General features: G+C 39.8%; 1 protein-coding gene across 6 annotated transcripts in view; it reads left to right on the top strand.

Moving 5' to 3' along the window:
* The window catches only part of MRTFA (myocardin related transcription factor A), a 192,814-nt gene that overhangs the window by 120,073 nt on the left and 48,271 nt on the right, over nucleotides 1-24,470 (top strand). The window contains exon 1 of one of the 6 annotated variants that reach the window (XM_028115590.2): nucleotides 14,590-14,812. The exons of the other annotated variants lie outside the window; for them this stretch is intronic. Coding sequence (XP_027971391.2) covers nucleotides 14,605-14,812 — 208 coding nt within the window. The 5' untranslated portion in view covers nucleotides 14,590-14,604. Of the gene's footprint in view, nucleotides 1-14,589; nucleotides 14,813-24,470 lie in introns of those variants that run through there. 6 annotated transcript variants of the gene reach the window in all.

The raw sequence follows: 24,470 nt of genomic DNA, 5'->3' as shown, positions 1-24,470 counted from the left end.
TCCTCCCTCTGAGGGAGCCTGCGTCATTGAGAAATGTTTAACCTCATGGCCTTGACTGAGGCTGGAAATTTGCCTAAGGGAACTTGAAGCTGGCAGTGTTTTTACTCAGATTCCCCCTTATGGGGAGGGGGATTTCAGCAGGGGTGGCCAAAAGAGGAAGACGTTGGGAAATTTTTTTTTTAGTAGCAAAGCTGTTGCCATTAGTTTATTGAAAGTATTTGAAGAGTTTTCTGGAGATAAGCTCAGGCATTTTAAAATCCCTCTGAGAGAAAACTGTAGCTTCTACCAGGTATAAACAAAAATTCAGGCTGAGAAACTTAGCTTTTCAGTTGTGGATATGTTGTTGTAAGAAAATTTGACCAGTTGGATGAGAAAGAGAAGCAAACCAGAAAGAATTTTAGGAGTTTAGAAACTCTCACTTAGGGCAAATAGCTGTAGGCAGAGGCAAATCTCTATGGACTGTGGGAAGAATTTGGCTTTTTATCAATTCTGAATTATCCTAATAGTAGATCATCACAGGGGTTTTCTTTGGCAAATCTCTCTTTCTGAATCTTATTGGTATTGTCACTTTATTCTATTTACAAAAGCATTTTGTTAATACAAATAAGGTATTTGCCCAGTAAGAGTTAGAGTAGTTGATCTTTTGTGCCCAAACAATGATCTCCCTATTAGGAGAAGGTGTGAACCAGCAGATGTTTAGAATATGACTACCTCTGCTTATTTTTATCTTTGTGTCACAGATGAGGAAAAGTTACACAGTTGTTTGCCAGTATGGAATGATAAGCTGAGCAGGCTCTGGGCCCTGACAAGAGAATTGTGCAGTTAGACCTTTTGTGGCAGCTCTGTGACTTCCTGGAAAATTAGAAACAGCTACACAGTACTTAATTCAAATACAGACATTCCTCCCACCATGAAAGCTAGTTGGACTCTTCCAGCAGGTTGTCTTTCTGTGCAGTGGCTTTACTGTTAGCATGGATGATTGAGGGCTGATAATATGCATGACTAGTGTGAAACTTTAATCAGTAAGTATTTATTAATTATTGATCATATACTTAACACTCTGATAGGTACTCTGGGGGATTCCCAAGAAGTGGAAAGAATGATTCTGAAACTTAGGAAATTTATATGCTTATTGGAGGTACAGGGGTTACAGAGGATTATAAGATACTAAGAAAAAAGAGGTAAATGAGGTCAAGAAAACTTCACAGTGGAGGTGAGATTAGAGCTGGGCCTTAGGGGAGAAGTGCAGTTTGGATAGGCGAGAGGAATCAGAGGAGGGAACGGTGAGTCAGATGGTATTCAGATAGGAAGCATATCCTAAGCCAGGATCTGGAAACTAGACTAGGCATGGTATGTGAGGAAGAGTGAAGTTTTCACTTGGTTAGAATAGGAGGTGTAGGGTAGTTGCAAGAGGAGATTGGGTTGAATAGGTAACAGGGAGCTGGATTATTGAGGACCCTGAATGTTAAGTCAGAGAGTTTGTCCTTCACCAGATAGTGGGGGGTCATTTTAAGCTCCTGAGTAATTATTTATCAATCTATTTCTTTCCATAATTACTTTTTAAATTGGCGTTTTTACTGAGATAATTGATTTTCAGGCAGTTGTAAGAAATAATAGTCATCCCTTGTACACAATATTTTAAGTGCTAAGTTTGTGAAAGTCACTTCAAAGGTCTCATCAATGTATAAGATAACCTGCTTTTCACAAGCATACAGAAAAACGATATGTATATACATCCTTTTTTAATAGATACATAACAGAATATGAAGCATAAAATGTGTCATATGAGCAGAGTTCTTAGAGAAACAGTGAGTGACTTTTGAAAGGTGGTTAGGAAAGGCTTCATGGTGCTGGTGCCATGTGGAATTATTCTATCAGCCCCTCATGTATCCCAGGGTGTGGGCCAGATGCTGGGGATACAGTGCTGAACAAGATAGACATGGTCTGGGTTCTTGTGTAACCTGAAACTCACTGGTGAAAAGAGACAAGTAACTATAATAAAATAGAATGGGGGTTATAATGAGAAATTCAGAATGCCATGGGAGAACAGGGCAGGGGGATCCAAACAATGCTGGGGAATATCACAGAAAGACCTTGCAAAGGATGGGATCTTTTAAGCTATGATCTGAAGGATGTTCCAGCAGAGAGATATGAAGGCCTGGAGGTGTGAAGTGAAGTAGTGCATTCGAGGAGCTGAGGGACTTTTGTTAGAGTTGGTAAAAAGAGCATAGGATCATGGATGTGAGTGAGGGCTCCGGAGCCTGAATGCCTGGGTTTACATCCTGGCCTTACCAATTACTAATTGCCCTTGGACAGTTACTTCTCTGTGCTTCAGTTTCCCCATCTGAAAATAGACATAACTCCTACCTCAATTTGGGAGTAAATGATTTAGGACATAGAATGCCCTTAGATTAGTGCCTGGCACACAGCAGGTGCTCAATACATGTTAGCTATTACTGCTACTTCCATGACTACAGCAATTAAATTTGAGAAGATGAGTGGTAAGAACGTAACTTTGAGATTCAAGGGGGCCTTAAAAGCCTTGTTAGGAGTTCTGACTTTATCCTAAGAGCGGCGGGAGGTCATTAAAGGGTTTGGAGTAGAGGTGTGGCATTAGATTTGCATTTTAGAAAGATGATTCTGGTTTTAGTGTAGAAGATAAATTGAAGGGGGCTAAGAAAGGTGGCAGGGAGACCAAATAAGAGCCAGTTGTGGAAGTCCAGGTAAGAGGTGGCAGTCATGAGGAAATGGTTAGATTGAAAAGACATTTGTTCATCAGTCATTCGACACCTGGTTATTGAATGCTTACTGTGTGCCAGGTGGACTTCTCAATTCTGCACGTAGAGCTCTCGTGGAGTTCTGTTCGTAAGGGAGGTCAGTAACGACAAGCAAATGTATGCCATATTATTAGGAATGATGTGTGTTATTAGGGAAAATAAAACGGGGGGGTGCCTGGCTGGCTCAGTTAGCGGGGCGTGCAACTCTTGATCTCAGGGTAGTAGGTTCGAGCCCCATATTGGGTGTAGAGATTACTTAAAAAAAACAAAACCTTAGGGAGACAAACCATTAGTGACTCTTAACTGGAGCGTTGCTGGAAGGGAGGTGGGTGCGGGGATGGGGTAACTGGGTGTTGGGCATTGAGGAGGGCACTTCAAGTAGTGAGCACTGGGTGTTGTATGCAGCTGATGAATCACTAGATTCTACCTCTGAAGCTAATAATACAGTGTATGTTAATAAAAAATAAATAAATGAAATAAAATCTTGGAAGAGACATGGATGGTGAGAGTCTAATAAGGATGGTGGGGGAATTGTATATGAGTGAGGAACCTGTGTACCACAAGGACAGAGGTCTTATTCACCTAGAATTGCTTTGAGCAGTATCTGGCACATAGTGGATGCTCAGTGAGTACTCGTTGAGTGGATAGATGGTCAGGTAGATGGAATTTAGAATGAACGTACAGATAAATAATTCATTCTTCCAAACAAGCCTGAAATCTAGGAAGGGGAGAGAAAGTTGTGGGTAAGCTTCCTAACTAGCATCTTTCTTGTGAAGGGATAAGAGGATAAACTCTGGAGCTACACTGTTAGGTTCACATTTTGGCTTTGCCGTCTGTTAGATCTGTGGCCTTAGGCAAGTTACTTATTTTCTCGGTACCTCAGTTTCTTTATCAGAAATGTGGGAACAACAGTAGTACCTACCTCATGGGCTCACTGCAGGATTTCTCAGCCTGAGCACTGTTGACATTTGGGGTTGTGTTGTCTGTGGTTGTCCTGTGTGTTGTAGGGTATTTAGCAGAATTACCTGGCTGCTGGCTACTAGATGTCAGTAGCTACCCTCCAGTTGTAACAAGCAGATAATTGCTATATGTCCCCTTGGGGGCAAAATTGCCCTGGGTTAAGAATCACTGGGTTTTGGGGCACCTGGGTGGCTCAGTTGGTTAAGCGACTGCCTTCGGCTCAGGTCATGATCCTGGAGTCCCGGGATCGAGTCCCGCATCGGGCTCCCTGCTCAGTGGGGAGTCTGCTTCTCCCTCTGACCCTCCCCCGTCTTGTGCTCGCTCTCTCTTTCTCTCTCTCAAATAAATAAATAAAATCTTAAGAAAAAAAAAAGAATCATTGGGTTTTTGTGAGGGTTAAAGGAGTTGATATGTGTAAAGCACACAGAATAGTAACCGGCACATGTACTATTGTTAACTTTAGCATAGTGGCTTCTAGGGAAGAGTGTTTCTCCTAGCAGCAGCTGAGGACAGTTTCATCTCCCATTTGATTAAGTAAATAAGAGAAACTTAAATCACAGTTGCTGGTGGAGTGTGAAAAAATGGTTTTGTGTATTCCCAATAAGATTTATTTCTGCACACTGCCACTTTCTATGGATGAAATGCCTTCTGATGTATCTCAATTGGAAGTTTATTTAAGGTGGAGAACATAGTTTTTTCTATACTAACTGGGGTTTGGGGACACATTTTTGTTCCTAAGATTAGAGTATGCTTCTCTTTGGGTGCACGGTAGGTTTCAACAAGGTGCTGATGGAGGCCAACATCTATTCTAGTCAGAACTCACCAACCATAATAAGCATGATCAGTATTTATTGTATTTGGCCACTAAAGAATTGAAATAATAGTGTACTCAACAGTGTTTCATGGTTATATTTTATAAAGTAAATTGTTGTGTATCACTTGTGCTTGCTTTGTAGCTAGTGCAGTGTGTTAGCCATTTGCTGATGGTGCTTACTGCTGTGGAAACTGTGAAGGTGGTGATAGATGGGGGCGGTCATTAATTTTAGAGAGATGGTATAAAAAATACCAGCTGACAGATGCAGCAATCAGAATGAGATAATTGGATAAATTCTTTAAAGTCATGATTCATCACTCCATTTAGGGGATTATTACTATTTTTAAAATTTAGTTAAGTCTTTATACCTCAGTCTACATGTAAACATAATTGTACATAGATGCATAAATCTGAAATTTTGCATCCCTATTTTTTAAGTGCAGACTTTTTTGCTTAGCATTCCCTCTGTTCTTCTTCAGTATTCCCCCCACACTGGTGAGTCTTTACCCCCAAACCATGTAAACAACTTAGTGTATATCCTTCCATATTTTTCTCTGCACACACATAATCCTATTGCAGATCCATATGCACATACAAATACACACAGTATTTTTTTCTTTTTTGCTATGACTTGTTTTTAAATGAAATTACACGCTTTTTTTTTCCCCCTTTTGTTATTCTCACTCCACAATACTTAATGGGGGGGGGGGGCACCTGGGTGGCTCAGTCAGTTAAGCGGCTGCCTTTGGCTCAGGTCATGATCCCAGGGTCCTGGGATTGAGCCCTGCATTGGGCTCCCTGCTTGATGGACAGCCTTCTTCTCCCTCTCCATTGCTTGTGCTCTCTCTCTCTCTCAAGTAAATAAAATAAACAATACTTAATGGAAATCCTACATCATCTGACATAGCTCAAATTAATTCTTAATGACTATTAAATTAGTTATGGATATTATATTCATTTTACTTCTTTCCTTTTTTGCCATGATGAAAAATGCTGCAATAAACCTCTCTTTTACATATGTTTTATGTATGTAGTTCTGTGGTGCATATTCTTAGGCATGGAACTGATGAATTAGGGAGAATATGTATTTTCAAGTTCATTAGCTGCCATAGCCAAATTGCTTTTTAAAAGATTGTGACACTTCACATTTCCACCAGCCATGTTTGAGAGTACCATTTTCCCCACCTCTCTGCTAGATATAGGTGTTATAAACTCTTTTAAATTTTTGACTGATCTAATGGGTGGAAAGTGATAGCTCATTGTTAACTTTAATCTCTCCCCAATCAGGACTTAATTAGGATTCTTAACAAGTTTGCTGAATAAGCCATATGAAAGTCCAGCCTCTTTGGACACTGTAGCCACATCTTGAAATGCTGGAGAGGTGTGGATTGTAAGGGATCAGGGGACAAATACAATAGTTTGTTAACAGTGAAAAGCTGGCATTCAGTTAAGGCATCTATTAATATGAAAATGTTGAATAAAACTGACTTTTGCCGGGCAATATGTCTTTGCATCTGTGCAAAACCTTCTTCCCCAGATCATTTGCAAATTACCGTGTAGCAGAGATCACTTTCTGGGGAAGTTTATCACAGTGGTAAACAGATCACATTCAAGAAGGGATTATATTTTATGTACCATATTTAACCAGAGAATTGATGCCATAGTGCACTTTAATGTAGTACAGTTCATATTATGAATAATTTTTCTTAGCCTTATAATTAATCATAATTCTAACAGTATGATAACTACCCCATATTGACTAACCCCCCCCTTAGTGGGTACTTTAAATAGTTATCTCATTTAACAGCAGTCCTTCAAGTTAAGTAAAATTTTACTTTGAGAGAAACTGGAACCTAGTGATAAGTGCTGGAGGTAAGGGTCACACCTTTGACTTCAAAGCACCTGCCTGTTAATACCATGCAGTGTCTTGATTAAGATACAGTATGGACGAGCTTGGATAAGACTCATGAATACTTTTTAAGCTTTATTTTAACATAAATATAGACCACCACAGTCTAGGCATTATCAGTACCCAGGGACTAATTTGAGTATGATCTTCTTCCACTTCCCTTTCCCTAGAATCTGACAATGAAATAATATTGCTAAATGTTTGATAATTGGTGAGCATTGGTTGAAAGATAGTGGACTGGAAGCTGTGGGTATTTGGTAATGTTTATTGAGTATCCATTGGGTAGAGCCCTGTGGTGGGTAGAGCCCTATTTTGTGGCAAAATAAAATAAGAAAAGATACTAATCCTTTTCTTCAAAGAGCTTAGCATTCAGTTGGAGGTAGATGTAGTCATGCTACAAAATAAGAGAAAATTTTATGCTGAAAGTATAGCAGGTGGAGTGACCAAAGTTTTTTGAGGTTAATTAGGGAAAGTTTCTTGGAAAAGGTAAGTTTTGAGCCAGGGTTTTAAGATGATGGACATGAGGGGCACCTGGGTGGCTCAGTCGTTAAGTGGCTGCCTTCGGCTCAGGTCATGATCCCAGGGTCCTGGGATCGAGCCCCGCATCGGGCCCCCTGCTCCACGGGAAGCTTGCTTCTCCCTCTCCCACTGCTGTGTTCCCTCTCTCACTGTGTGTGTCTCTCTCTCTCTGTCAGATAAGTAAATAAATCTTTAAAAAAAAATGATGGACATGAACAGGTGGCAGATTTGTGTTTCTTAAAAGATAGTATACTTGGAGTCAATTCCAAGTTGGAGTGTTTCATAATTTTAAAAAGAGTGGAGTGCCCCTTATCACACATCTTGCACTTCTAAATTGAAGATTCTGTTTGGCCAAATTCTTTTCTAGGCTTTTCCTTATTTAAGTGACTGCTTTGCTATGCTTCCCCTTGTCATTTTGATTGCTTAAATTTGTGGGGATGATGTTTAAATACAAGATCTGGGTTCAGAAAATAATTTTTGGTTCTGTTGCTTTTCATAAAAATATAAGGGTTAAAGATAATTTTAATTGTTCCTCACCATTCACCTAGTTTTATTAATCAGAAAAGTTACTGTTTCCTAACAGTAAGGCTGATGTATTGATATGTTCAGAAGCATGGCCTGAATTCTGAGCAGATGCAGCATTTTTCTTATCTGAGAATTTGAGACCTAAGAAATTTGAGAAATCTGTTAATTTTTTTAAATTACAAAGCAAGTGGTCTTTTTTTTAATTTTTAAAATCAGTTTTCAATTTTAAAACAATATATTTGTTTTCTTAAAATAATGAACTTTTACAAAGAAGGCTCATTATCCCCAGTCCAACTTTGAGTTCTTCACCATCTACATTTAAAGCTATGAAATTGTTTTCATCTAAATTTCATTGAATCTGTGTGGCCTTAGATAGTTTATTTTTTAAAAAGTATCCTGGGGGACGCCTGGGTGGCTTAGTCATTAAGTGTCTGCCTTTGGCTCAAGTCATGATCCCAGCGTCCTGGGATCAAGCCCCACATCGGGCTCCCTGCTCCTCGGGAAGCCTGCTTCTCCCTCTCCCACTCCCCCTGCTTGTGTTCCCTCTCTCGCTGTGTTGCTCTCTGTAAAATAAATAAATAAAAATCTTAAAAAAAAAAAAAAAGTATCCTGGGAAATGTTGGTACCTTCTTTGCAGTACAATCTTTTTTTTTTTTTTTAAAGATTTTATTTATTATTTGAGAGAGAGAGAATGAGAGAGAGCACGAGAGGGAAGAGGGTCAGAGGGAGAAGCAGACTCCCCGCTGAGCAGGGAGCCCGATGTGGGACTGGATCCCGGGACTCCAGGATCATGACCTGAGCCGAAGGCAGTCGCTTAACCAACTGAGCCACCCAGGCGCCCTTTGCAGTACAATCTTGATCAAAAAAATTTGCGGGGGTGAGGGGGCCCCTGGGTGGCTCAGTTGGTTGAGCATCTGACTTTTTTTTTTTTTTTAAGATTCACTTAATTTATTTAAGAGAGAGTGTGATTGAGGGGTGGGGAGGGGCAGAGGGAGAGACAGAATCTCAAGCAGACTCCCTGCTGAGCGTGGAGCCAGACACAATACTTGATCCCAGGACCCTGAAATCATGACCTGAGCTAAAACCAAGAGTCATACACTTAACTGACTGAGCCACCCAGGTGCCCCGAGCATCCAACTCTTGATGTCAGCTCAAGTCTTAATCTCAGGGTTGTGAGTTCAAGCCCTGCATTGGCTCCACACTGGGCATGGAGCCTACTTTAAAAAATTTTTTTGTTGTTGTTGTTGAATAGTATCAGAGTCTCAAGTTAAGATGTGTGATGAAGGACACCACTCTTTTTAAAATTATGAAGCATTCGAAAGGAACTGACTCTCTGAGTACAGTACCTTTTAGGGAGCTCAGTAAACTCATTATGTAAAAGGGCCAAAACTTCTTTCAGATTCCCAGACTGCAAGCACTGTGTAGGTAAGTGGCTCTCCTGTTTGTACTGTTTTCAGATTGGAGCTTCTGTGTATTATGTGAACTAGAGAGAGCATTGATGTCTGTGAAGCAAAAGGAGTAACCTGGTGAGCAAGTGACTGCTGGGCAGCCTGGATTCTAGGGAGAATGTTTGGATTGGCAGAAGAATGAGCATGTAGTACTCTCGCTTCAGAGATGAGTGAGGGGTGACGGCCTTATGCTAGAGGAGTTCTAGCAGCTTTCAACTTTGAAAGATGTGAGGAATCAAAGACCATGAAGTAATGAGAAAGAACCAGCAGAAACGTAGCTTGACACTATCTAATAGATTTCCCCCCCCTGAACTGTGCGCTTCTAATTTTGTTGCCAGTTCGTTATTTGGAGAGCTTGTTTGCCTGGTGACACCTGGATCACTGAAAAAAGAGCAAATGGTAGTATGTTCTAGGTCTATCACAAGTAGTTATGGGGAAGCCCTGGTGAACAGATCTCATTAGCTCAGCTTTCCTGCACCTAAAAGGAAGAACCTGTCTTTGTGTTTTCTTTAGGCTCTTCTTGCCAGCACACGGTACTGGAGACCTTTAAGCAGAGTGGAGCGTAGCAGGGGTGCTTGTGTGGTTCAGAAGCTTCACTAGCTGCCAGATTCCCTTGTGGACTGATGACAGGAGGGAGAGTGAAGGGGAGTAGCCAGATGTCCTCTGTAGGATTAGGTAGGCAGAAAGATCCTGGGCTTCCCTGGTAGCATGAGAATTCTCTACAGAGACTGATCTTTATAAAGGATATTGTACACTAATAAGAGAAAGAGATAGAAAAGTATGGTGTTCTTTTGCTTATAAGCATAGACTTTACTGCCATATAAAAAATTGTAGACTTGAAAAATTGTACTTGAAAATCCTGTCCAGGTCCTCCTCTGCTTCTTAAATTCTTCTGTTTGGGCTGAAGTATCACAGCTTGGTTTCATTGCGAAAGAAACTTCATGGGGGGAAGTTTAAATAGGATCATTTTGGCTCTTAAGCTCTAATGTCACAAAGACATTTTCTTTTTGTGTGGTATGTTCTGCTTTTAAAATCTTAAAATGACCACTCTAGTTCTTGAAGTCATTTGTAAGAAATAAACATTTTTAAAGGATGGATAGAGTAATTTTGAGTATGTGTGATTATAGGGAGGCAGCAGTGGAGAAACATTAATTGCTGTGCCTCTTTTTTCCTGAAAAACGTGATTACTAAAAGGTGCAGCCAGTTAGAAAACTCTTCTTCCATGTTGGTTTTTCTGTTTCAGAAAGTCTGCTTGCAGTAAACCATTGGTCTGCAGTGTGGTCTGGCACCTCTGTTCCACACTCGTGTTCAGACTGCTTATCAGTACTCTGCCTTGTCTCAGTTCTTTAAATGACTCAGTGTTAGAACGAGGAATCCCAGAAGAGACTGTGACTGGCTCCCTATTTTGGGTGATGGTTTTTATTTAATTTCCTAGGTCATGTAATATAGGCAGATTTTAACAGTTTGAGAAATCCTTCAGGAATGTTAGTTCCAAGCATGACATCTTTATGAGAAAACAGTTGTGAATTCACTAAAATGTAAATTCAGTAATGTTATAATAGACCTTTTACCTTACTCCCCCTGCTTTCTACCCTGTGATTATATTTGTGTCTATATATTGGGAGATCTTGGGATGGAACATTAAAATTAGTAAAAGGAACCATTTCTGCAACATTTTCTGGATGGCTGACATACTGATTATTGCTTGTTTCATTAAATTCATTCTAAACCATATTAATTTGGTATTGTTATCCCCATTTTTCAGGTGAGATGAGAGCTCAGTGAGGTTAAGTGACTTACCCAAAGCCAAGAGTGGTGGTAGGTGGTAAGAGCAAGAATTTATACAAAGATTTTTCCAATTCCAAGTCAGAGTTTTCAGCCACTATGTCACATTGCCTCTGTCCTGCTTCTGAGAAGTAGAAGGTCTCATTAGATCCTGGACAGAAGAAAAAGTGAATCTGGTTCTCTTGCTTTCTGTCTGTGTCTCCCTTTTTCCCCAGCAGCTAGCATATGTATGACACACAATAACTTTTTTTTTTTTTTTTAAAGATTTTATTTGTCAGAGAGAGCACAAGGAGGGGGAGCGGCAGGCAGAGGGAGAAACAGGGACTCGATGCCAGGACTCTGGGATCATGACCTGAGCCGAAGGCAGATGCTTAACCAACTGAGCCACCCAGGCACCCCACACAATAACTATTTACTGAATAAACAAGGATGTACAGTTAACCATGTAATATGGAAGTGAACTGACTTTTTTTGTTTGTAAAATTTTTCTAAGTATATGCTATATTTCTAAGTATAGTAAAGTACATCTTAGACTAATATTTACCAGGTTTCTTCGTTGCATATATAGACATTTGAATAAGAATAAATCATTTATAGTCCCATATGATTTCTGGAAATTATCAACAGTCTGAGTACCCGTTTCCCTCTTCCTGACCAACCTCCCCCTGCTGGGGTTGGTTCTTTTTGTTTCCATACTGCTGTCAAAAATGCCCTTTCTCTGTTTCCTTTTTCTCTATCCTCTGTTCCCCAAGAAGTTGTTATTTTCACACCTTTTGCTTTTGTATGTTCCTCTCCCTTTGGTTGCAGGTCCCTTCCCCATCTTTAGTTTGACTTTTTTTTTTCTTTTAAACCATCCAGGTCTCAGGTCAGGTGTCTTCTCTAACTCCTCCAAACCCAGCTAGGTCTTCTTTTTGAGTTCCCATCAGAGCACTTATCATGCTGACAGATTGTATGATTGGGTACGAGTCTGACTCTGCTTAGAGCCTGTTGTAAGCTCCATGAAGGCAGGGGCTGGGGTGTTTCATCTGTCTGTATCACAGCCTGGCACATGGTAGGCAGACAGTAAATATGAAAAGAAAAGTGAAACGAAATAAAGGGTATAGCTTGCCCAGTCCCACCATAAATCTTAGAGAACCATTCCATTTTAGGAATGGAGGACATCCTATCTGCTGTAGCCCCTATTTTTTAGAGACAAAGGTGACACCTTGAGGTCATAAACTAAGTAATGAGCAGCACAGCTGAAAAACAGAACTCCTGAGTCCCAGCCCAGTGTTCTTTCTTTCATTTTGAAAAAAATGTTTTTTTGAGGAAAAAAAATTTTTATTTATTACAAAGGCAATAGTTGTTTAATGTAGAATTTTTGGAAGATACAGATAAACAGAAGGGAGAAAAAGAGGAAATACAGTCAGCCTATTCCCACCACCCAGATGGTAACTACCCTTCCAATCACTTCTGTGCACAGTGACATGTTTATGTATGCATTACATAATTGGGTGATGACAACAGCTTGCATTTACTGAACACAGGATAGACACTGTTCTAAGTGCTTTACATGTGTTGACTCATTTATTACAGTAACGCTATGAGGTAAATACTATTATCCCCACTTTACAGATGAGGAAATGGAGGCACAGGCATGTTAAGGATCTCAGGTCACTCAGCTAGTAAGTGGTAGAGCCAGGATTTAAACCCTGGCTATCTAGCGCCAGAGCCTGTATTCTTAACTGCTATTATTCCATTCTGCCTCTATGCATGGTATTTTGTAATCTGCTTTCTTTTAAAAATTGAGATCAGTTAATAGGCAGTAACAGTCATCCCTTTTACAGGTATAGTTCGGTGAGTTTTGATAAAAAGTAAACCACCACCACAATCAAGATATATGGAATATTTCCATCAAGAAGTTCCATTGTACCTCTTTGTAGACAGTCTTCTCCCCCATTCCCCAGCCTTGGTAACCACTGATTTTATTTCTGCCCTTATAGTTTTGTCTTTTCCAGAATTTCATATAAATTCAGTATTGTAGCCTTTTGCATTTGCCTTCTTTTGCTTAGCATAATGCTTTTGAGGTTCATACATGATGTTGTCTGTGGTAGTAGTTCATGTGTTTTATCACTGTGTAGTGTTCTGTCCTATGGCTGTACCACCATTTTTTATTCCATTTACAAGTTGAAGGACATTTCGGTTGTTTCTAGGTTTTGGCAATTAAAATAAAGCTGCTATGAATATTCATGTACAGCTCCTTATGTGGACATATGTTTTCATTTCCCTTTTTAAGTATTCAGGGATGGGATTACTGAGTTGTATGGTAAATCCAAGTTTAAGTTTATAAGAGACTTCCAAACTATTTTCCCAAATCATTATTTTGTATTCTCCCAGTAATGTCTGCGAGTTTCAGTTGCTCCTCATCCTCACTGGCAAATTCTTTATTGGTAGCATTTGTATTCTGACACTGGCCAAATTATTATCTTCACATGGTTATTTCGGGGTAAAAGATGTTGCTTAAATTAAGGATTTCTGATATATTTTTTCTTTTTCATTTTTTCTTTCCATATTACAGATATTTATTGAACATTTTACAGTGCAAGGGGATAGATGATTAGGAGCAACTCTTACCTCAAAGCCCACTGGTTGGCCCTCTGTGTAGGAGCTGTGGCAGATGATGGTCACACAGTTGATTCTTACACTTCGCCTGTCTTCCTCCTAGAACAGATTGTTCCACTAGAGGTTTTTGCTTCCATGCCTCTTATGTTTTATGCCTTGCTCAGCTTTCAAGTGCTGGGGAGCCTTGTGGGGAGAAGAAGCTCTAGCTGTGCTGCCGGCCTTCCTGACCACCTTAGGTGAGAATGCCAGTGAGTGTCATGATGGCGGCTGTTTCCATAATTAGCTTTGAAGGTTTTCCAATTTAGTCTGTTGGTATAGCTGCACCGATTTTCTACCCAGTGATTTGAATGACGGGACTGTGACATCTAAGGAGTAGAATCAAATGGTGAGGTAAGTTGAGGTAAATAAGGGTATGAATCTCAGATTTTTGGTGGGCTGCTACTGTTGCAGTTATATTGTCTCTAACACTAGCTAGCATCTTAAGAGCCTTTATTTTCTTTCTAAATGAAAAAGTCAAATATGTACTGAGCTGTATCTTTTTTTAGAGATTTGTCACCAAAATATCTGCAAATTGCTAAGAAGTGTCTATTCACTCATTTATTCATTCATTGAGCACATGTGCCAATTAACCATTATGTTTATGGTACCCCTTCTTGATGCTGTGATGTGGCTTGTTTCAAAGTAAATTCTTAGTGAGTTTTTCCCTTGGTACTGACTGCCCTTCCTCCCAGTTTGGTATCTTTCATCTGTAAACATTTTAAAAACAAATGTCAAGTGAAATAAAATAGTCCAGTGTTATAGGTCCTTGTTCCACTTTGGTGCAGACTTTGCACAGGAAGGGAGGGGACAGAGGAGAGAAGAGGGAACCTGGTCATGTGATACTGCTTGTCTGGCAGAAGCCTTTTGGTTCTGAGCAGAGAAACCAACTGTTTACTATTTTGGGTGAATGAGGTTGGTTGGTTGCTATGAGCATTTTCTCTAAGGGAACCCTCTTCTCTTCCAGCTCTACACATTGAAATCATCCCAGTCCTGCTTTTTGGCATTTGGGTAGAGGAGGGAGGTGTCTGTGTCGAGGCCCAGTGCTGACAGGAAGAAATGTTTTCCAGGAGACTTACTGATTCTGACCTTCTGCTGTCACTGCTTTTAATGCCCCACTCCTTAAGTAAACTTGGGATCTAGCTGTTCTTACAACCGTTAGCACTGCAGAAATGAAGTACCCACTTTAACCTAAAGAGCAATGCTAATCAGATTTTCAGCAAATAATAAATGGCCTCTTTAAGGAGTGAGGTAAGGAAGACAGGTTTATTGCAACACTGGCCTTTGGAGCCTCACATCTCCCCCAGCATGCTGGAGGAGAAGACCAAGATTCATCAACCCACCTTCAGGATTCTGCCACTCTCATGGATTGTCCTGGAGCCTGGAAAGGACAGCTACTCAGCAGTGTGCCTGGCCCCTTATCACAGTTTTCGGGAAGGTTGGCATATTTATCCTGTTGGGATTTGCATGCTTTTGTTTCCTCCTTAATTTATTGCAGTCTTTTTATCTCCTCCTTATTCCTCTGTAGCCGTCCAAGCTTTGACTTCGGGTGGTTTACTCTCTCAGGGTTTTTATTAAAGCTTGTTGAGCCCTCAGTAGGTAGACGACTGAGTATGGTACCATAGGGTGTACTTCATGACCTGATAGGGACAGTGTTTAGGATGTTTTTCTTGCTCCCTTCCTTCCAGCCTTGCACAGCTCATGTACTGAACCTAGATTATGGAAGGAGGAAGAAAAAACTTTATAAGATGGTATTCTTCCCCTTTATGTGGGTCAAATGTAGTGTTTTATCAGTAAAACATACTCTGGCCATAGGTTCTGTACAAATAGGGAGCTAGTGATGATGACTTTAGTTTCTTCTCTCTGTCAAATACTGAAAGTGGATAGATACTCTCTGAGATCTCATTACACTAAGATACCATAATTTGGAATAAAATAATACTTGGAAGGCTTTTTACTTACACTGCATGTTAGTTTGGGTTAGGGTGAACGGTTTGGGCTGGCCTTACCAATCTTTTTAGTAATTGTAGAGTTACATTAGAATTACATCCACATGTATGAAAGATAGCAGGAAACTGTTTATTAGGTTAACACCCATGAAGGATTTTTCCTTTGTGAACATCCCTCTTTTGTATTTTGAAACTGCTGGAAAAATATTCTTTGGGAGTAGAATGGACACATTTGAGTTCTGCAAAAAAGTTCGGTAATTCTTTCAGAAGAACTCAGAGTTATGGGGAAAAAAAGGGAGGATAGGGACTTCATTCAAATTTTAACAGATATGAATGGAAAAGAATTGTCAACATTTTCTCTCTCCTAGCTTGGAAAACTTTCTGTTGTCCATTAGCAGAATTTATACACAATCTCCACTATTGATTACATAACTTAGACATTTCTTTTGAATTGTTAAGATTTCTTTGGGACTTTACTAACATCTGACAGGACGATTTGAGCTTGTGGCATCAGCAATGAATGAATCCACTGACGAGGAGATGAGTGATTATCAGTGCCCAGTTTGCAAAGAGAATAGTTTAAAAAACGGATTGAGAGTTGACTTTTTTTTTTTAATATCCAGAAGTGTTATAGACTAATGTCAAAGAAACACCACAGTAACATTTCAGGGAAGATTATCTGAAAGGCAGAGAGACAGTATGGCTTAGGACCTAAAGCTTTGGGCTGCTACTGTCGATTTTCTGTAACCAGAGGATTATGGTGTTTCAGATTCCCAGTGTGAACATTAAGAATATCTTTGTTTCAAGTGTAGCAGTGTATAGAACAAAGATGCAGACTTGTCATAAATAGGATCAGAATGGTAATTTTCGACAACTAGCCAAAGCAATTGACTATGTTTTTCTGATTTTATACTGTACTTGGAAACTTGTATCTAGAATTCTTTATGTCTGTTGGATCTTGAGAGAACTCATACTATGTTTTCTACCAGTACACATTGTTTTTTTAAATGATTGTTTTATAAACTGCACAGAAGAAATAGATTGTTCATTAGATAATGAAAGTATAAAGGATGTCCAGTATTACTCCTTTTGGGCTGAAGCAGGTGTTTGAGGGATAAAGATAGTTCTTCCTTCAAATACTCAAAACTACCCAGTGGAAGTGACTCTTCTCAGTCTTGTGTTTTATTATTATAGATAAATGCCTGATGATAATCTTTTCCTTCTTTCATGGTTTTCTTAGCTCTGTCTTTTCTTTTTCCTAAGTTAAAAAAAAAAAAAAGGATTCTAAAAGCTGGCACACATTTTTAAAAAGAATTGTTTAGGACCTTAGGAGGCCATGTGTGATACTTTTCCTGTTGTTTTAGTTGACAGTTGGAAATGCCTACAAGGATAGGAACCACACTTTTATTTACCCCTTATGGCATTAGGGCCCGTGGTTTTCTTTATTAATAGACTTTGGCAAGGATCAGAACTGCATTTTTTAGAAGAAGCCTTGAAAGATTGATTCTTGTGGTTTAATACGACCTTCTGGTACAGCTCACTGCCCAGTACCGTATCAGCACTTCCAGTACGGTAGGTACTAACCATATGTGGCTGTTGAGACTTGAAATATGGCTGGAGTGACTAAGAAACTGAATTTTTAATTTTAACTTGAAGAGCGTATGAGGTAAGTGGCTACCATATTGGATGGCATAGTTTCAGACCCTTCACAGTCTGACCTTCACCAGCCTTTCCAGCTTCCTTTTACTCCTTTTCACAAACTTAGTTCTCCATCTAAATTGGAACATATTAGTTATGTTCTTAACCTTATAGTATTTCCTACCTCTAGGTCTTGGCTCCTATCTAGGTTTTGGTTTTTGTTCCTATCTAGTGTATGAAGTCCTCCAGAAACGGTTATATGCTGCTGCTCCTACAAAGCTTGCCCTGTCCTTTTTGTACTCTAGTGATTTATTCTCTGCAGACTCAAAGCACTTAAAACTCTGTCCTTGATTACAGGAATTTGTTTTACATTTCTTATCTTCTCTATTACATTTATAAATTCCTTGAGGGCCCCTTTAATACAGTTTTTATGGTTGTATGTGTGTGATTGGCTTAACCATTTTTCTTTTTCCCCCCACCTTTAAAGTGCTTATTAGTGAAGTGTGTTTATACACAGTAGGTGGTTAATAATGCATTAGCTGAGTTAGTCTGCTGAGGGTACTGTGCTTCCTGGCACTAGAGGGCAGTATCATGCCCATAAGCAAAAATGTGTTCATCCTAAATGACAGATATATTTTGAGCACTCTGTCCTAATTCAGTTTTATTCAGTATCTCATATTAATAATTCTAGTCTTCAGAAGAAACTCAGATCTTTTTTAAAAAATATTTTATATATTTATTTGAGGGAGACAGCGAAAGAGCGCAAGCCTGAGCAGGGGGGAGGGGCAGAGGGAGAGGCCGACTCTGTCAAGCAGGAAGCCCGATGCAGGGTTTGATCCCAGGACCCAGAGATCATGACCTGAGCTAAGGCAAACACTTAACCAACTGAACCACCCAGGCGCCCCTCAGATCTTTTAATTGTCAGTGATATTAATAAATAAGCTTTACCCACAATTTTTTTTTAAGATTTTTAGAATTTATTTGACAGAGAGAGAGACAGTGAGAGAGGGAACACAAGCAGGGGGAGTGGGAGAGGGAGAAGCAGGCTCTCTGCCGAGCAGGGAGCCCAATGCGGGGCTCCGATTCCAGGAGCCCGGGATCATGACCTGAGCTGAAAGCAGATGCTTAACGACTGAGCCACCCAGGTGCCCCTCCCCACGATTTTCTTGAATTAGATTCAGAATATGACGCTGGTCCAGGAGATTGGTGAGATTCTTACTGGGAAGAAACTTGGTACATCTGAGAAACACTGGCCAAGGCATTAGGTGTCAGAGATTGATTCCTTGAGGGCTGAAAGCCTTTTTGTGGTAGGCAGCTAGTGTTCCAGCCCTGAGCTGATAGTCGAGAACTTGAAGTTCTTGGTTTGATCTTGCCAACTGAGTTTGGCTAAATTACTCTAAGCTTGGCAAACCAGTTTCTTCCATTGTATCATGGGTATAATGCCTGCCATCCTAACTCATAGAGTCAAATAAGATCATATGTGTGCAAGTAGCTTTGTAAAGTGTTATATATATATTTTTTTTTTTTTAGATTTTTATTTATTTATTTGAGAGAGAATGAGAGATAGAGAGCACGAGAGGGAAGAGGGTCAGAGGGAGAAGCAGACTCCCTGCTGAGCAGGGAGCCCAATGCGGGACTCGATCCCGGGACTCCAGGATCATGACCTGAGCCGAAGGCAGTCGCTTAACCAACTGAGCCACCCAGGCGCCCCTATATTATTTTTATTAGTTATTTTTATTATATTTATTATTTTTCTTCTCAGTTCCTGCTGTGTCCCTAGTACCAAGGCATGTACATCATAAGTGACTGATTATAGATATTTATGACATCTTTTTTTATATTTTCTGTGAAGAATGTACTCTGTTAAAGGTTGATGAGAGATGTATTAGTGCCGTTGCTCCCACCTAGGCTGCACACACTGAGAACAATTATTATAGTCACAAGTGTGGTTGACACATATCCTGTCCTTTGGTGTTATGCAGCCTTAAAATGAACTGTATGTGAGATATTTTATCTGTATGTGTGTGTATAAACTAAATATGTATATAAACTCTTTTTTAGTCTCCTCTGTAGTGGTTTTATGTTTATAGATCTCCTACCCTTCGTAATATTAACTTAAAATATTCAGAATAAGCCAATTACTGTGTTTTTTTGAAAACCATGTTCAAATACAGTTATTTAGCCAAAACTGGTATAGTTTGGAAATATGCATGAGCATATTTTCCTGTGGATTTGTGAGTTAGAAAAGAAGCCATTCTAGAAGAGGGTAGTGTAGTGGTTGCTTTTGTTGCAAACAAGCATCAGCATAGAGCCTTCTCTAGTAAATCATTAGATGCATCAAATAAAATGTTCAGCTAAAGTTCATGCAATCCCACAGTTAACAAACACTCTTGCCAAAGAGAGTTGCAGTCAAAATATCTGCAGTCGAATCATTTCCTGTTCAGGCTTGCAGGTGGGGAACTGTCTGAAACTGCTGTCCTGTGAGATTAGTTATGCAGAAGATGCCTTGGTGGGATAGGTCTTGGTATTAAATGACAACCTAGCAATTGTGAGGATGGAGAGGAATACACCAGGATCCTACAACTAAGCAGACTAAGGCATAGAGATCAGGATATGCAAGCCCACTCCCATGGAGTGATCTGACTAAAGCTCCTGTAGGGCATTCAGATATGTGCTGAACACACTCAGGCAGTGGGCCAGGCAGATGGCACATTCCTGTACTGACCTTCGGAGGCCTGGCAGATTACAAAGCTAGTATTGGAGGCGTGGGTGTGTGCTGGCATGAACAGCCCCGACAGCCTGCATTTCATCTAGCATTTGGTCCTCCCCAGTTGAAGGGATACCTTGTGACTGGGTCGATCCTTGAGTCCACTTTGGGACTAGCCTGTATTTTTGTACCCCTGCCCCTCTTGGAGTTGATTTTTACTGTCAGCGCAGCCCCAGAAGTGACTCACATCTTCTGAGAGATTCCTCCAGACTGGGATGACCCAGGGTTAGCCGTTGAGATGCCATGACTCCCCTGTCTTCCCACCCCCACCTGTCTTCATTGACTCGCATTTGTAGGTTGGACTAAGCCTTCCATATGAGCATAGGTGGGGGCTAAGCAAGATAAGCTGCAGTCACCTGTCCCTTCTTTGGCTTCAGTGCATCCCTTTGGCTGTGTAAAGGAAATTTGGGTATGATACACTTCTTAGGCTTCACCTGATCCCCCCCCTTTCCTGTTGCCCTTTTGATTTTTTAATCTGATACTGAGCCTCTCCTCCCCCCACTCACACACCAACGGAGTCTCCTAAGCTATTTCTGTCGGTTTAATGATCCCCAGCTGTTGCTGTAGTTCTGGCTGTTTTCATGCTTTGATGAGGCGGAAGAGTCAGAGAAAGAGGGGTCTTGCTTGTGTATCACACAGAGTGTCAGACAAATGTAATGCATTTTCTCAGAACAACTAGGGTGAGGCTTCTGAATGAGGGATGTTAATACTGGGATGATTTGAAAATGCAGGAGGAGGGAAACTACAAGCTAGTATCCGGGACATTTTAAAAATAAGCATTCTGCTGATAGGTGTGGCACCTTCTGCATCCCTCAAAATTATGCTAGAAAAATGTGGTATGTGGTAACTGGGTTAATTGTTTGATTACTCTGCATTCTACCACCATTTTAGCTTTGGAGCTAGAATGTCCCCTCCACCCATGGTGTGTATTGAAGGAGCCAAACATCTAAATGAAAAGGAGGATTCTGTGATAGGAAAATATATGGAAATCATTCCTGAAGTGGCCAGAAAAGGCATTGATTTCAGTTCTGCTTTAACTTAATGTAGGTTTGTTTCGTAAAATTTTGTGCAAAACCTGTAGTAATGAAATGTTCCACTTGCAAATTTGACCACACAAACTTCAGGAAATACAAAGTTGCAGTTCTTCAAACAACATGAACTCCTTTACAGTTACATATACATTTATTTCTGCGATGTCCTGACTAAACCTGGAGAATGGGGAGTAGGAAAATCCTTCAGTAGTTACATGGGTTACTGTATTTTAATAGACTGGCTTTTCCTTTATGTATTTGGTCTTGAGAATTGTAACCTTTGCAACAATTTTAGCTGATAGACTTATAGCTTTCATACTTCATATGCTGCATGAAATTTAACTTTCCCACTTTTTTGCCTTTCCATCTTCTACAGAAAAGAACAATTTTGCTGTAGCTTTTACCAAAATTAATTTTAAAATATTCCTTTAATTTTTTTGAGACAAATAGATATAATTTTACATCACCTAGGGGTTAAGGGGAGAAACTATTATTTTTTCCCTTAAGTACCCATAGAGAAATTTACACGTAAATATTTTAAGAACTTCCAGATTTTGTATGTGTGTATTTTTAGCACATTTGGCCAAATTTCTCATTTCTGATCACCTGTTTCCTAATCCTCGCCCCAGAGAAAATTTGCTTTCATTTATTTTTAGTTATTTTTTAAGACTTTATTTATTTATTTGACAGTGAGAGAGCACAAGCATGGGGAGCAGCAGAGGGAGAGGGAGAAGCAGGCTCCCCACGAGCCGGAGGTCCAGTGCGGGGTCCATCCCAGGACTTGGGGATCATGACCTGAGCCGAAGGCAGATGCTTAACCAACTACTGATCTCAGGTCAGGTCTCGATCTCAGAGTTGTGAGTTCAGGCTCTGCATTGGGCTCTACACTGCAGCCTCCTTAAAAAAATAAAAAAAGAAAGAAAGAAATCAGGATTTACCTTTTTATTTTTTTCTCTCAAAATGTCTGTTAAATGAGCTGTCATTAATTCCTACAAACACTGAAAGTTAATTTCAAAAATAGGATGAAGCTAAATAGTATCAGCCTATAGGGAGAGTTTGAAATACTTTGATAGAAAAAAAAACCAACACTAACTTTCTAAGTATTTACAGAATTTATATGGGGATATAAGCCTCCCTCATTATTTCAGTCCTGAATATTCTACCATGCTATGTCTTTCAGGGCCACATTATTATTAAAGATCTAGAAAGAATAAGTACTCTAATATAGTTTTAAGGGAAAGAATTTTTGTCACTTCTAGCTTGCTGTAGAATAACTACCTTGTTCCAAGTTTTGAATCTGTTCAGCTGTCACCTACCCTCAACAAAGTTGGGTGCAAAATGTCAGCACCAGTAATACCCACATAGAATAGCAAATGAGAGTCAAGGCTGCCCACATTTCCTGGGTGAACGTGCAGAACTAATGCGGCAGGGAAAACACTGTTCCTGGTGCCTTTAACTTTGGAAGGGTTTGTTCAGATGGCCCTGCCAGTCTAAAGGAAGCACATTCCCAGTGTATCTCCACCCCATTCAGATGTCTGGTGCAAGTATGTGTTATGCTCAGATCTTGTGTGATGGAGTTCGTCATTTGAGCATTGCCTTATGTACGGATCCTCAGGAAAGAGACTGAGGGCATTGAAGTAGCTGGTAGTTTGAGATCTGCCCACTGCAGTTAAAGGAGAACATTACTTCAAGGGGGAGATAACAGCTACCCAAAATGAAATGGTGAGCCCCAGATTTTGAGGATATGGGAAAGAGTTTGATTTATTTACTTATTTATTTATGCATAATTATTATTTTTGTTTTTGACTCTGGCATTAAATGCGATGTAGCAGAAAAAGCATAGGCTTTGGTATCGGGCCAACCTGCGTTTGAACTCTGGCTCTACCACTTATTAGCTGTGCACACAGTTACTTAACCTCTTTGAACTGCTGTTTCTTCATCTATAAAATGGAGGTAATACATACCTCAAATAGCTGTTGAGATGAAATGAGTCACTGTAGTGGTATATCCCATCAAGAGTTCAACAGATTAGATTCCTCATCTCTCATATCTTAGTTTCCTTCTCAAGACAGGCCTCTTCTCACTCAGTGCCTTTGTGCGTGCTCTGTTTCTGCTGCCTGGAATTCTTTCTCCAGATCTTTTCATGGTTTTATCATATTATGTAGGTTTCTATATAAGAGTCATCTGTCTCCTCAGAAGGGCCTTCCTGTGTACTCTGTAAAATTACCACCCCCAGTCATTCTCTGCTCTCTTATTCTGCTGTACTTTTCTTCACATAATGTACTATTGGAAATTGTAGCATAAATAACTTACTGTGTTTCTCCCACTAGAGCATATGCTCTGTGAGGGCAGGGACCTCATCTGTCCATTTTACTGCTGTATCATCTAGAATAATGCCTAGCATACAGTACATGCATAATAAATATCAGTTCAAGGAATGAATGAATGAATCAACTCAGAATCTCTCTAATACTAGGGAAAAACCCCTGGCAGAATGCAGGAATGAAGTTGTACCAGGAAGCAGGTGCTCTCTGCTTTTCAGTGTGGATGTTTCTGCATTGAGAGCCAAATGGGAAGTAGGCCTGTGAAGTTCTCTTGTATCCTTCGCCTCCTGTCTCTGGGAGGAGCTCCTTTGAATGACCTTTACATGTGGCCTCTGTTACCCTGTTAGTCTGTATTCCTTTTAGAATTTTAATATAAGGAGGCTTTTAGATTCTAGGATTCTGAAATGCCCTGTACTATTCGCTGAAATCACCTGGATTTTCCCTGTTAGTAAGTAGATAGATCATTTTTTTTCCAGCCACATCATGCAGAAAGCACTGTTAACAGTGTCATTTTTAAATATGAGGAACTGGTCTGTTTTATGAAGGAAGAGAAACACAACATGTAATAGTGGCTAAGGGCTCTGGCTGTAGATCGAAATGGAGCTGGGTGACTTAAGGCAAGTTGCTTAATCTGTCTTAACGCTCAATTTCCTCAGCTACAACATAGTATAATAATAGCACCTTCCACATAGCTTTGTTTTAAGAATTGAATAAGATGGGTTGTCTGGGTGGCTCAATCAGTTGAGTGACGTTGATTTTGGCTCAGATCATCATCTCAGTGGTGTGAGATTGAGCTTATTTGATGTTTGTTTTCCCCATGAAAGTGTAAACTCCACAGAAGGCTGCGACTTTGGTCATTGCTGTATCCCCAGTACCTCTCCTTCTGCTTCTCCCTGCTCCCTTTCTTTAAAAAAAAAAAAAAAAAAGGTAATAAGATGGCACATGCATGTTTTCACTATTTTATTATTTCACAATACAGAGACCTTTTATTGTACATATTTCAGTGGCTTGAGTTAGATATTCATAAGCTTATCCTTTGTAAATACATGTCAGGGTAGATATATAAGTAACCCAGGTTTGCCACCCCAGGTAGATACTTCATCTCTCTGCCTGAATCTCTGAGAGTATTTAGATTAAGAAGATAATATTTCATCTTTTTTTGGTATTACTTCTGATATCTAAAGCAGATTATTTGAGAGATTATTTAACTCACGTTTATACAGTATATACAGAGAAGAGAAACTTATAGGATTGTGAAAGGGTTGAATGATTGAGCATATTGGTAAAACAATCCAATTTGAAATCTCATAGGTGGTTTTTTTGCATGTGTGATTTTATTTTATTTTTTATTTTTTTAAAGATTTATTTGTTTATTTCAGAGAGAGAG

Source organism: Eumetopias jubatus, unplaced genomic scaffold, assembly GCF_037043125.1.
Source record: "Eumetopias jubatus isolate StellerSeaLion01/CBP00866 unplaced genomic scaffold, mEumJub1_p1.0 scaffold_8, whole genome shotgun sequence".
Lineage (NCBI taxonomy): Eukaryota > Metazoa > Chordata > Mammalia > Carnivora > Otariidae > Eumetopias > Eumetopias jubatus.
Note: the sequence above shows the minus strand (reverse complement) of the source record. Positions and strands in the feature narration are given on the sequence as shown.